Source organism: Aethalodelphis obliquidens, unplaced genomic scaffold (assembly GCF_003676395.1).
Source record: "Aethalodelphis obliquidens isolate GAN/ISIS:26980383/991018 unplaced genomic scaffold, ASM367639v1 scaffold7, whole genome shotgun sequence".
Classification (NCBI taxonomy): Eukaryota; Metazoa; Chordata; class Mammalia; order Artiodactyla; family Delphinidae; genus Aethalodelphis; species Aethalodelphis obliquidens.
In genome coordinates, this window is record NW_020837951.1 from 34644451 (window position 1) to 34658094 (window position 13644).

At 51.9% G+C, this 13644-nt stretch overlaps 1 protein-coding gene across 7 annotated transcripts in view; it reads left to right on the top strand.

Moving 5' to 3' along the window:
- Positions 1 to 13644, top strand: part of SHB (SH2 domain containing adaptor protein B) — a 137996-nt gene that overhangs the window by 78572 nt on the left and 45780 nt on the right. For all 7 annotated transcript variants that reach the window (XM_027105446.1, XM_027105447.1, XM_027105450.1 and 4 more), the window contains one exon: positions 8561 to 8776. In XM_027105446.1, the coding sequence (XP_026961247.1) occupies positions 8561 to 8776 (216 nt within the window). The remainder of the gene's footprint in view (positions 1 to 8560; positions 8777 to 13644) is intronic.

The following is a 13644-nucleotide window of genomic DNA, read 5'->3' on the forward strand; positions in this document are numbered from 1 at the left end:
GTCCCCCCTGGGCCCCAGCCTCTGTCTGCAGCACGGGGGTCAGAGGATACCCGCCCCTCTTGAGGTTGACCTGAGGGTACTGGTGCCACCCCGACTCTGCCTCGTATCCCAGTGGAAATGCTTTCTTTTCCACTTTTGGGAACTGTTCGCTGGAGTGTGTTTTTCTTTCAGGAACCCCGGGCATCCTCTCTCCACTATTTGAAAGGGTAGAGACCTAATTGTTTGGAGGGTTGGACCTTCAGGTCATCACAGTTGATCACCACGCCCTGGTGTTTCCTGCCAGCTTCTGTAAAAGCTTTTTTTCTGAAAGCGCAAACCTGATTGAGACTGCTGGCCCACATTTTGCAGTTTCCTACCCCTCCTCCTGGCATTCAGGGCCCTCCATAACCCAGCCCCAGTTTCCTTTTCTAGCCACTCCCCACCTCCTCTTCCTCAGTAGCGCCGGGCTCGGACAACTCACAGTCTTTCATTTTACCTCACAATCCTTCAAGCTTTCCTCTGTCCACGACTTGGCTCTGTTGCCCTTTATCCTGGGGCCCTGTCTTCACCCGTCTGAATCTTCCTTATTTCCTTGAGTATATTCTACCCCGGGCCCCCCATTCATTGTCTGTGATGCCAGGCAGGTCCCTCGGCTTCTGTGGCCCTTGAGGGGCCTCTTTGCACTAGGACTTGAGATCCTCTGAAAAGCCACCTTCTCCCTAAGGTTTTTCGAAATCCCTGGGACTGCCTTTGCTTTCTGCCTCTTCCAAGCTGCCACTGTCTGTACCACTTTAGAACTGGGTTGGTCCCAGCGGAGGCTCTGAGGCTGCCAGTCACCCTTGCCTGTCTGTGTCATGGGGACAAGGAATGACATGCAGCCAACACCCAGGACAGTGCCGGGCACAGGCAGGTGTTCGGTAACTCGTAACTGTTATTCGCTCAGCACTTAGGGATGCTGGTGTCCCGATTCTCCTGCTAAACCACAGCTCCTCTGGGGGTGGGGGGAGCCTTGTCTCCACATGAGTGCTCAGCATTGGCCTGGGGTCCGCCTTAGCACCCAGTACGGGCTCAGTGATGTTTGAGAAAGAGAAGCAGGCAGGCTCCCTGATTGCCTGAGAATGTGAGTCTTCCGTTGACATGGAAGCAGAGAGCTGTCTTCCTGAGAAAGTTGCTGCACTAAACGGATGCTCGTTGATGCACTGCCTTGAGCCTGGTAGCAGCCTGGATCCTGGAGCGGCAAGTTCGCCTCAGTGAGTCTCTGCAGGGGATGGCGACAGAACTCAGGCCTGCAGCCGCTCGGAGGCCTGTGCACGCGAAGGCAGTCACTGGAAGAGTGCAGAGTGATGGGCAGGGCGGAAGGGCCTGGCCATAATTGCAGGCAGCTCCCGAGAGCTCTGTGAAGAGGCCCATGTGGCCTTTTAAATAGTGAGTGAAGCACATTCGGTGTCATCAGGGGTGTGGGCTCGTCTCCCCCAGGGACCACAGAACAGGGCCCTCCAGGGGAGACCCCGTCCTGTACAGATGTCCAAGGGCAGGGATCAGACCAGGCTCCCTGAGTCAGACCTGGGCCTTCCCCTTGCCCTTGGGCTGAGCGTGAAAGAGCAAGCGGTGCAGGTTCCACCGGGCAGTGACAGGCCTGCACGGCTCCCGCCGATGTGACCATTGTTCTTGTTCCACACCCTTGCTCCACAGAGCTCACCTTCTTTTTCTAGGGTGTTTCTATGCACGTCTGGAAAAGAGATGGTAAGAGAACTCCAATTAGTCAGTCTCGTGGCTTCTAGACAGCTCCGGAAACCAGACTAGATGGAGGAGGGGGTGGGGCCTCTGCCTGTGTTGTGTTGGGTTTGTGTCCAGGCTCCGTCTCCAAGCTGCCCTACCCTTGCTGCCCGGCGGGGTCCGCCCCGAGGACCCCTGCTGCCCCATGCTGCCACCTCAGCCTCCGGGGGCCCCCTGCATTCAGGCATTCATTAGGAGGAGGGTCTTTCTCCAGCAGATGTTTTAACAGTTTAGATGAGGAGAGCGTCCCCTGCCTTCCCTTTGATGTGGTGCCCGGAACTTGGCGGGATTTCGGCTGTGTCTAATTAGGAACAGCTGCCCGCCCCTCCTGTGGAACTCCTCACTTGGGCTGTGGTGCCGGGTGTGCTTTTTAACACCTCAGACCTGACTGAAGTAGATGCCCCTGCCTCCAGAAGATTACAAACAAGACGGTCTGATAAAAGAGACATGAGGAAGCATCTGGGAAAGGTAGGAAGAAGAGCCCTGGTCTAAGAGTTAGAGGACCTGGGGCCTCGTCCTTCCCCAGGCCTCAGTTTCTCCATCTATAAAATGTAGTCATTAGACTCCTGGGCACTGAACCCTCCCCTGTGTGTTTTGTGTTCCGCACAAGAGTTGATCTGGAGCAAAGCTCCCATGTGGAGGCGAGAGACTGCCAAAGCAGCAGCTGAAATCAGAAGTTGTGGATCCAGAAATGGAAGATTCATAGATGGGTGGTGAAACCCTGTCATCTCCAGCGCAGGGTTGCCTGTTAGAGTTCATAAGCAGGCCTTCTGTGGCTCTGGGGGATGAAGGGTGATCTCAGAGGAGGAGGGCTCTTGGAATGGTATTCCAAGGATGCCCCAGTAGTGGTAACTGACATGAAGTCAACATTCCCGGAGTGCCTTCTGTGCACCAGGCGCCGTTCTAAACACTGAACGTACAAGAATTCGTTTGATCCTCATAACATCGTGGACACTGTTGTCTCTGCTCCAGAGATGAGGAAACTGGGGCAACATGCTCTGGGTCCCCCATTGGGGCCGGGATTCGGGCCCCAGCGGTCTGGCAGGATCAGTGTTTTCAGCCACCACACTGTGCTGTTGAACCTATCGCTTTCCTGGACCCAGGGCTTTGCCTCCCAGGTGGCGGGTGCGGGGCAGCACCAGTCAGTGGCGCTGCATTGTCCTAATAGTGCGGCCCTGGCCCACGGAGGCCTGAGGGCACAGCCAGGCAGGCCCACCACCGGCTGAGTAGAGGTTTCTTGGGCTGACAGGGGATGGCAGGGCCTGGGACTGGAAGCCTCCTTGACCACACATCTCTACTGAGCTCTGCCACCCTGTCATTTGGGATCTGGTGTGGATTCCCAGACAAACCAGCTGGGAAGATTAGAGGTGAGGGGCCTGCAGGCTGGCATCTGTCATTTCCAGCTAGGCTCCTGCATGTCTGTGCCAGCCTCACCCCGCCCAGCTCCACCCTGCCTGGGGGTTCTCCAGCCTGCACCTCTCCTTAGACAGTCTTGGGGGTGCTGTCCCGTGGCATTCAAGGCCGTCCAGAACCACTTCCACCTGCCTCAGCATCCCCTCTCAATGGGCCCCCTGGACGGCCCACCTTCCCCACATACACCTCGTGCTTCCAGCCCCTGTGCCTCTGCTTCGGTCCTTCCTTCATCAAACACCCAACTTCCCTGCCATACCACCGTGCCATGCCCTCATGTCTAAATTCTTTAAGGCCCTCCCAGATTTCCCTCAACTGAGTTGTAGAGTCACATCTGCTCCCTGTTGAGGACCCTAAGCCTCCTCTGTCTGTGTTGGGGGCTCTGGCCCTCTTTCCCCAAGGGCTCCCTGAAGACCAGGACTGTGTCTGCTTCATCTCCGTCTCCTCTCGTGCTGGGCATTCAGTAGATGCCTAGCGGGGTGTGAGGACAGGTGGATGCTGGCGCTCCCAGAGAAGGCTGGGTGCACCAGCGAGTACATTGATTTCCTCGGCCTGTTTCCCAGAGGTGAGGCCAAGCCCTGCCCTCCTTTCTCTGTTCCTGAAAGGAAGGTAAAGAGGTAAAGAAGAGGTTTTTTTTTCTTCTAGTCTTTTTCATTAGATGTGTGTCCGCCTGCTTTCAGAATACTGACCTGAGGCTCTGCATAATAAAAAGAAATGTATATGATGAGGCTGTTATAATAGATATCAAGATCCACAATAGAAGGAAGGGCAAGTGAAAATGATTCTACCCAATATCTAAGCTAACCTAGCTATCGAGGTTAAGCATCAAAATTAACCCTGAGCTTCCTGACAGCCAAAGGAAATAAACAAAACAAAAACACACAAACAAAAAACTGTGAGGGGGAGGCACGGAGTTGGTGAACACCGGAGCAAAGCGTAGCTTGTTGCCAATGGACTTGGGGAACTCGAAACACTTAGAGCCACTCAGGAGGCCCCTGGTTTGCACCAAGCTCTGTCCTGGGCCCCTCACTCAGATGATCCCCTCGGCTCTCCTTGCCTCTCAGGGCCACGGCCCTTGGTCAGTACACCAGCCTCACCCTCCTGGCTCTGTGCCCTTGGTGAATACGCCCAGGGCCCCTTCCAGTTCCAACATTCTCCGATTCTAAAACAAAGTGCTCTCATTTTTTTTTTTCCTCCATATATAGTTCTACTTGAAAACCTTTCTACTTCAGAAGCCGACAGAAATCCCTACCCTGTCAATTTAATGTTCCTGCTCCCTGCCTAAGAGGCGTAACATCACAGCCTGCCACCCAATATTAAAGGTCATTTTCCATGAATTTATAGATGGTGATGTCGAGATAACTTGTGACTTAAAACATACAGTTACCAGCTCCCCTATTAGGTCAGTCTCTGGACTGTCCCAGATCGGTTTGGGTAATAAGGAGGACGGACCGTCCCAGATCGGTTTAGGTAATAAGGAGGACGGACCTGGTCATTAGGCAGGGGACAGTGATGTCTGGTGAGCTGCCCTGGCGCAACTGCCCTTGACTTCCTGGGGCTCTTGGCAAACGTCTCCTGGGAGAGGAGATGTTCCCTTAAATGGGTGTTTTCTCAGGCAAAGGCAGCTGCTTCCGAAACACGCAGCTCCTATAAGCCCAACTTAACATCGTATTTACTTTCATGTGATCCACTCTTAACTACATTTTTTCTTTACTAACATACTTATTCATTATTTAAAACAACTTTGAAAAATTACTATGCAATAATTCCTCCCTCTATACACAGTAGCTGTTTATCTTCCTGTATCAGGTTTTCTGTCCTTTATTCACGTGTATCTGTACTTACAACATCGCTGTCATCAGAGTTTAGATATTATGGGCAAAGTGTGGGATGACGGTGTTCAGCAATTCCTAAGCAAGGAGTAGAATTCCTCTGGGGCATTGTTCACATTGCCCAGGACTTGTTTAGAAAGCCCACATTATATGGTTTGCTCAACACATAAACAGTCTTGTATTTCACTTTTTAACTTAGCATAATTTCATGCACGCTATTCCATGTAGCTACATAATCTTCAGATTTATCATTTTAATGGCTGTTTAATATTCCATCCAGTTAGCATGCCGTAATTTACTTAACTGCTCCCTATTGTTGAGGCCTTAATGAAAATTTGAATTCACCATGTAATAGGGGGGAAGCTTGTTTTAATGATTACCATCATAACATCCCCTACCCTAACTGCATGCCATTACTAACCCAGCTTTGGTAAGGTGCAGATGCTTTGGGGACAATAAATCCTGTCTGAGAGGTGTATGCCCAAGTCCCTCTGATTTAATAGCTAATCTGTTCCCTGCACATGTTTTCCTTTTAAGCTAGTGTTTGTGTAGACTATCCATCTCTTCTGAATATTGTGTAATACTGGGCTATATGCATTTTTCATATTGTTCCAGGTACCTTATCACTGAAGTCAGGGACTTTCATACATTGGAATTTGGGGGTAAAGAGGGGTTTCTGGCTGTCAGTTGTCATTCATTTATCCCACCCACATTCATGGAATATCTGTTTGCATCTGGGCTCTGTGTGAGAGGGAGAGAGAAAGCAAGGATGTTCATGATTATTGGGGGCCCACAGAAGTGCATCCACGAGTTGCTTTGTGGCCCAGGATTAAATGACGATTTGCATGCAAAGTGCCTGTCAACTGCATTCCCAATGTCCCTATCCCTTGGAATTCTCCAAAGGCAGGAAGCTAGACTGCACTCCTTAGAACCAGGGGCGGCAGTGGGTGCAGATGATGATGACCCCACAAAGCAAGCACTTTGGTAGATTTCGTAATTTACAGAGTTGTCTCCAGTACTTTACAGTTGGTCTTCGCCTTAAAATGACCAAGTCCTGCCTTTTATAGCTCTTCTCTTCTCCTCTTACTCCCCCATAAAAAGGAAAGCATCATCCTCAAAACTAATAAATCATCCCAGTTTACTCATGGGACCCAATAAAGCCATGTTTTGCCAAAGTAAGGGACATCTTCTCAGAGGAGACATGATTTTAGGCAGCCTGAGAACCACATAGTGAGGTTTTTCCCTTTTCATTTACTTTCTTTCTAAAAAGAGAAGGTTATTCTTGTTTGCCAAAGAAAGTATCTTGGTTTGCTGCTTAGACCTCCCGCCTGCCTCCACCAGCTCTCCAGTACTTGCCATCTTCCTTTTCAGCAGAGAGAAAGTGAGCCTTGGGCTTGCCTCCTGGCAGTGGCACCCACCTAGTTGGTTTTGTTCTTGTTCATTCTTTTTATGTTTATCATCTGTTTTTGGTAAGGATAATGGCTTATGGGATGGTGATTAAAAGTTTCCTTTTTAAGTGAATTTATTTACTGTAAAAAATGAGGCAACATCAATAACAATGGTAAATGATAAGCCAGGTGGTACTTGAAAACAGCAAAATCATGAAGTCGGTATGTAACTCAGTGAAGTTTGGGAGATACTACCACAGCACTATTTAATGTCATCACTAAAGGTCACTACCCAGCATTGGTTAGTTTGTGTTGTATCAGGGCCTGTGCGCAGAGGTGGATTTTTTGTCGACCCTATGAGCTGGCCTTGGATCATGAAGCCCAGCCTAAAAGAATGCTCTTTCTCAGAAAGGCTGACGTCATTCATGTGTTTTGTCAACTGCTCTTCAAGGCACATGGCTCCTGTGGGTTTCTACTATATCTTTATGGCACTGGACCTCTGATTTGGAGAATGCCTCGAGATTCCACTTAAATAGCTCACTCTCACCACCCTCAGTGCTTTTCTATCAAGCCCCACCACCCCTCTCCCACCTCCTTGGACCTGGTGCTCCAGCAAAAGTAGACAGTGAATAGACACACGGTGGAATATTATTCAGCCTTAAAAAGAAATGAACTTCTGACACACGCTATAACATGGAAGAACCTTAAAAACATTATGCTAAGTGAAATAAGACTGTCACAGAAGGCCAAATACCATATGATTCCACTTATATGAGGTACCTAGGTAGTCAAATTCATAGAGACAGAAAGTGGAAGGGTGGTTGCCAGGGGCTGGGGGAGGGGAAATGGGGAGTTAGTGGGGGACAGTTTCAGTTTAGGATGAAGATAAAGTTCGTGAGATGGATGGCGGTGATGGTTGCACAACAGTGTGCATATACTTAATGCCACTGACTTGTGCACTTAAATATGGTATAATGGCAAATGTTATATACATTTTACAAATAAAACAAGAAAGTGGGCAGTGAGCACGTTCTCTCCAGCTGCACTGCCTTGGCTTGCCCTGGTCCTACCACAGGGAATCCTGTCCCTCTCCTGTTTCCACTTGTCAGAGCTGTCAGTTCAAATGTCATCTCTCCTCCTGTCTCATCCCTCCCAGGCCCTGCAGCAGCCCCTTTGCTGCAGAGTATTATGGTGATTTAGGTGCCCGTTGTATCTCTTCTGGAAACAGTGGGCTTGCCGAGAGCAGCCTCAACAGCGAACCCCCTCCTTTCCCCCTGTCCTCACGTTGGCCCTGCGCACAGTGGGTGTTTATGATCAAAGCAGGAAAAGTGCCCCTGTGTGAGGAGGAAGCACCTGATCGTAGCATCATCCTGGAATCCATCATTCAGCCACTGCTGGCCTCTCAGGAATAAGCAGCAGCTGAAAGGAACATGCCCTGTCTGGGGCCTCATCTAGATGGGCGGTCGCCCCTCAGCCCACACTGGAGCCAGGCCTTGGCATCCTCTCCAGAAGATTAAGAGCTTTCCTTCCTTATTCAGAAGTGAAACTGGACATCTGCTCTCAAGTTTCTTGGCTGTATTCAGTGTGTTAGAAGATAGGCAGGCCCTGGGGGAGGTAGAAATGCAGGAAAAGGGTCATTCCTGGGGCTTTGTAGGGGAAAAATCAGTGACCCTGCGTCCCCTGGGGGTGGTTCTTGGCTTCGTAGGTCTTTAAAATGAATATGTGAGCTGGGTGGAAACTTGAGGGTCATTTGGCCCAATCTTCTCGTTTTATAGCTAGGGAGTGACAAGTCCAGAGACCAGGGAGTTGCCCTAGTGGGAAGACCACCCCCGCCTCCGTAAGCGATGGGGCTGAGAGCTCTGCCTGTCCCGGGCTGGTGTCAGAACACACCCGGAACATCACGCTCACTTCTGCGCCGTGCCCTTGAAGACTGCAGGCGGTGGCAGGGAGGCTTCTCGTTCTATTGTTTGGTCCAGAGCCTGAGATCTCTGTGAGGAAGCCTTGAGCAGTGAGAGCAGAGACCCCGCCCTTGAGGGGTGGGACAGAAGGTAAATACAGCCTCCACCTCCCTGGCTGGTGGCTCTGAATTCCTTTGGCGTCACCTGGTGGGTCCCAGGTGAGGAAGCACGTGCTGTGCATGCTTTACATCTCTGCTTCCTTCCTTTTTGACTGCAGAATTTCAGAGGCAGGAAAGCGTCCGGTCCCAGCACAAAGGCATCCAATTATACGATACCCCTTACGAACCCGAGGGCCCAAGCATGGACTCCGACTCAGAGAGCACGGTCAGCCCCCAACTGCGGGAGAGCAAGCTGCCCCAGGATGACGACAGGCCCGCTGATGAATACGACCAGCCATGGGAATGGAACCGGGTCACCATCCCAGCTCTGGCAGGTAAGGAGCCAGTGGCCCTGCCCAGAGGCGGCCGCTGACCCACATGGCACTCACCTTTGTAAAGGGAGTAAGTGCACGGGTCCCTGCCTGCTCAGGTAAACCACAGGGTTTCTAGTACAGCTGGGCCCTTCAAGGATGAGGAGGGTCCTGGCGGAAGTCCCTTAGGCCAGGCCTAGGGGAACTCCTGGGTCTGGCCTCCAGGGTCTCCGTTCCAGTCCCTCCCCCCATCCCCAGAGACAGCCCAGATGATCTCATTGTCTGACTCTGTCTTGGTCCTGTTGGTAATGCTCTAGTTCACTGAAGCCAAGATTTCAGATTTCAGAAGGAAATCTTAGAAGCTAGAAGAAAATCAATCTGCAGAGTGGCTCCTATTGGGCCTTGTGGAGCCCAGTGGCTCCATCCTGTCATACAGCTGCTACAGGCCTGCATGCATCCAGGGCTGCTGCGTTTCCTGTCCCAGCTTCAGCACGAGCCCATCCACAGAGCACAGGCCGTGGCCACATCCTGACCTCAGGAGTTGACCCCACCCCTGGCCTAGAGCCCCTTGAATGACTCAGGTGCCTCTCCTCTCCCACAGCCGTATGGAGAGCAGTCTGCCACATGTGTCACCTGTCCTAAGCTATGTACACACCCTTTGATCCTAACCCCAGTCCTTAGGATCCAGGCTGAGGTTATGATCTAAAGCACAGGAAAGGCATGATGATCATGAGAGATGGAGAATGACCTGAATGTCCAGCAATGGGGGTCGGTTAAATGGAATATTGTGCAGCCACTACAAAGTGATGTTGACACAGAGTTTATAACAACCTAGGGAAATGCTTATGTTTAATGTTAAGAGGGGAAAAGTCAGATGCAAAAACACTTTTATGCTTCTAAGAGTTTAGGCATATAAACAGACATCGAGTGAGTAATTTAATTCTTACCACATTGAAGGTCAGAAAGGGAGTTTTTTTTTTTTTATTTAAGATTCATTTTGCCTTGAATCTCCCATTTTCATGCACAACTAGACCCTCCCTCCCTTCCTAGCCCCCCAAAGTGAGGCCTCTGCCCTCCACTCATCTTGATCCCCTCGCTCGAAGTTCTGACTGTTCTAGCACAGACTACTCACAGCTCCCTGGATGTAGCGCGCTGTGCAGTCCCATGCCTTCTGTCTAAGTGGCCTTCCCTGCTGTGTCCTATCTGGAAAAGTCCTGTGCCTCCTTCGCCATCCCTGTGAGCCCTCCTGGTACGCAGCCACACGTCCCACGGGCTTCCTTGCTGCCTCTCTGAGCCTGTGGAGCTTCCTGCACGTGACTCTGGTGGGGCACTTCCCTCACCACATAGACTCAGTGCTGTAGGTGCTGGGCCCGCCTGCCAGGCCTTGATGCCAGTCAAGAGCCAGAGCCGAGAGTAGTCATGTGGCTGAGGTCCTTGGTCACCTCAGGTCTCTCCCGTGCATTTCACAGCCTCCTCTGCCCTCGGCACAAGGGAATCCAAGGCCTGTCCACTGGCATGGCTGACAAGGCTGTGCTCCTCCCGGGTGTGGGAGGAACTAGAACGGAGCCGATGATGTCCCAGAGGTGGCTCTTCACAAACACCAGTTTGATTAAAGGGCTAAAGGGCTCATGTGACAACTGTCCTAGATACCAAGGGCCCATGGCAAGAGATGACATTCCAGGCGGTGTGGCGTCTCACCCTCTCCTGGACTGACCACCTTGCAGGTCATGTCACCTTAGGTGCTCTAGTCTAGTCTGGTGCTTTGCTGCTCAAAATGTGGTCTCTGGACCAGCAGCATCACATCACCTGGAAACTGGTGAGAAATGCAAGGTCTCAGGCCCCACCCCAGACCTGCAGAGTCAATCTGTTTTAAAAGACCCCCAGGTGATTCGCTCCATGTTAAAGTGAAAAGCCCTTACCCTACAGGACATCATCTCTTCAGAAGCCTCTCAGACCAGAACTTGCCCACTTCTGCCCAAAGCTAGTTTTAAAACTACTATACATTTAGTTTTTCACAAAGGATCACAAGGTCTTAGATGGAACTGTCTCCAGACAAGTTTCTGAGCCACAGGTATCCACTGTGGACTTGGTTATATGTTGCTGAGTTGCTATCACAAGTGTCATTATAGGTCAACTTCTTAGGCTGCTGATAGAAAGTAGACTCAGACTCATGTCCCCACCTGTGTCTCATCAAGTCACTTACCTCATCAATTGTGTGTCTTGCTCTGGGGTGGATACCGATTGTGCTTTTCCCCAAGAAGCTTTTGGCTCGGTTCTGATTTCTGGGGCATAGAAGGAAGCTGTTTCACTTGGGCTGGAGGGATGCTGTGAGCACCAGCCTTTAGTCTTGACCAGATCCCTCCCCACATCTGTGGACAGAGCCTGTCAGGTGCGGCATTGCAGCCAAGGAGCACCCTCCTGTCTCCTAGCCCCAAAGTGCAGGTGGAACGAGGTGGATGGGCCACCTCTCAGGTAATAAGGACGAGTTGAAACAGTTCGATTAGGTTGCTAAAGTGCTGCCGTGGTCCCATCTGTAAACCCAGAAGGATGGCTGCTCAGAAACAAAGGATAATGTTCCCATCTGAATCAGTAGTGTGTGTGGCACGCGCTTTAGCACATCATTGGCGGTGTCAGGGAGCAAGGCAGGGTGGGCTGGGCCTCGTCCTCCTTATCGCAATACCTGTTTGAAATGCCCCACACAGTTTCTCTGGGCCCTCGGGAGCTCTGTGATGAGCCCCGAGAGCCTGGGGTGCAGGATCTGTAGCCGTGGTAGAATCCACTGGGCAGTATCGTTAGCATCTCTTTCCATTCCTTGTTTTTTGTTTGGTTGGTTGGTTTTTTGCCGCACCGCGCAGCATGCAGGATCTTAGTTCCCCAACCATGGATCGAACCCGTGCCCTCTGCAGTGGAAGCGCAGAGTCTTAACCACTGGACTACCAGGGAAGTCCCTGCATCCCTTGTATTCTGATTCTGCCTTTTTAGCTTGCATGCGGTATCCTGGTCAGTGTTTTCAGATTTCCAAAGGTGTGTGGTGTGGGGACCCCCAAAGGGCAGAGGTAGGCCCACCAAGAAGGAGTCATAGGAATTTAGGGTCACAGTGAGTGGTAAGAATTTCAGGTACACCTGAAAGTGTATAATGAGCTTCCTCTCACCAAGATTTGCCCGCAGAAGCTTGAATGAGGCAGGACTGGTGTTGGGAGGGCTTTGCCCTGCAGTGGGAGGTTGCCCTGCAGCCCTCTCCGGGGCTGCTTCCAAGCTTCATTCCTTCAGGATCCCACATGCTGGTCAAAGGCCAGGAGAAGGGAAGGCCTCTGAACTACTCTGTGATTCAGTCTACGAAGCAGAAGTGCTTTCCGCCTTTCAGAGTGCTGTCCTGCACTGCATTCGTGAAATGAGACTGTTCTCAAAGGGATGCTTTGGCATTCTCCGCAGAAGTAGGCCTTCTCGGCCAGTGCAGCCTTTCGGGAAGGCTTGATCATCCCTTCCCGGTTGTCGCGAAAACAGCTCTTGCAGGGTGTGAGGTGGTCCTAGCTTCTTGGGAATGATAGTCTTCCCTTTTCTCAGAATTCTGTGGCCAGGTGAATGAGAGACACCGCAAGCTCCCCAGGAGCCCTCGGCTTCCCTTGCCTGCCCTCCCTCCAGGAGGCTGGTGGTGGCCTCAGCCAGAACCCCTGCCCGCACCCATCCAACACCGGAGTCCCAAGCCACACACATGGCCTGAGCTGATCCCAGCCCCAGGACAGATGCCCAGTCAGTTTTACCACCAGCTGCAGCGAACAGAGCGGTGCGGTGGCTTCCATCAGGCTGACAGCCCCCTTGCCACCCAGCAGAAACACCTGCCTTCAGAGCTGGCTGGACGCAGTTCTCCACCCGCTCAGTTCTCCAGGGGGTGAGTTCTCCACTCACCGCCCCCTGGAGTCTTTACAGCCGGCAGGTCCAGCCCCCCCGTTGCAGCTCCCTGCTCAGCGTGGGGCAGGAGAAGCAGCCTGGGTGATTCCATGCTGTCTTGGGGGTGATGCAGCTTGTCTGACCAGCCCCTGGGCTTTGTGGCACGAATTGTGGGATGGACAAAGGAATTATGCCCAGGAGGTGGCCACACAGGCAGGGGGCCGAGGAGCTGGGTGGATAACCTGGCAAAGCAGGCATGGATTTGGAGTCTTCAGATCTCTCAGGGGCCATTGGAAGGACAGGGACTGAACCTGTCCTGGGGCTTCTATTCCCTCACCTGGGAAATGTGTCCACTGCAGAGGGCCCTGGTGGGGCTTAAAAAAGGGCACTGCGTTGGGGAAGTGCTGGTATTTACAGAACACTTGTGCATGCATTATCTCATTTAATCCTCACAACCACCCTTAGTTTCCTCCTTTTACAGATAAGAAAACCGAGGTCCAAAGAGAAGAAATGATTGCCCAGGAGCCTATAGCTAGTCAGCTGCAGAGACGGGATTTGAACCTGGGAAGTCCCACTCCAGAGCCCAAGCCCTTACCCTGTCAATGTCTGGGCTCTCTGACACCATCCAAGATGCTGTATATAATGTGGCTGGAGCCCTCGTCCTCCCAGAGCCCACAGGAAATGTCACACGCCTTTCATCGCCCTTGCACCAATTTCTCCCTGCGTCTGCAGCTGGTAGGATACGTGCCTAGAGTGTATGTTCCCACTTGGAACAGTTCCAGCTGAGGATTCTGTGGGAGCCCAAGTTCTGGAGGTTCATGCCTGCATGGGGTGACCAGAGCCATCCCACGGGTTGGTCCTCTTTGCCATCCCTCAGCACAGGAAGGGGTCCCCACCCATGGCATCCCACTCCCCCTTGTCCAGCTAGGGAAACTGAGGCCCGGGGAAGGGATGGGGACTGCTGGAGACCTCATAGCAGTCATGCCGTACACGGAGGATGCATC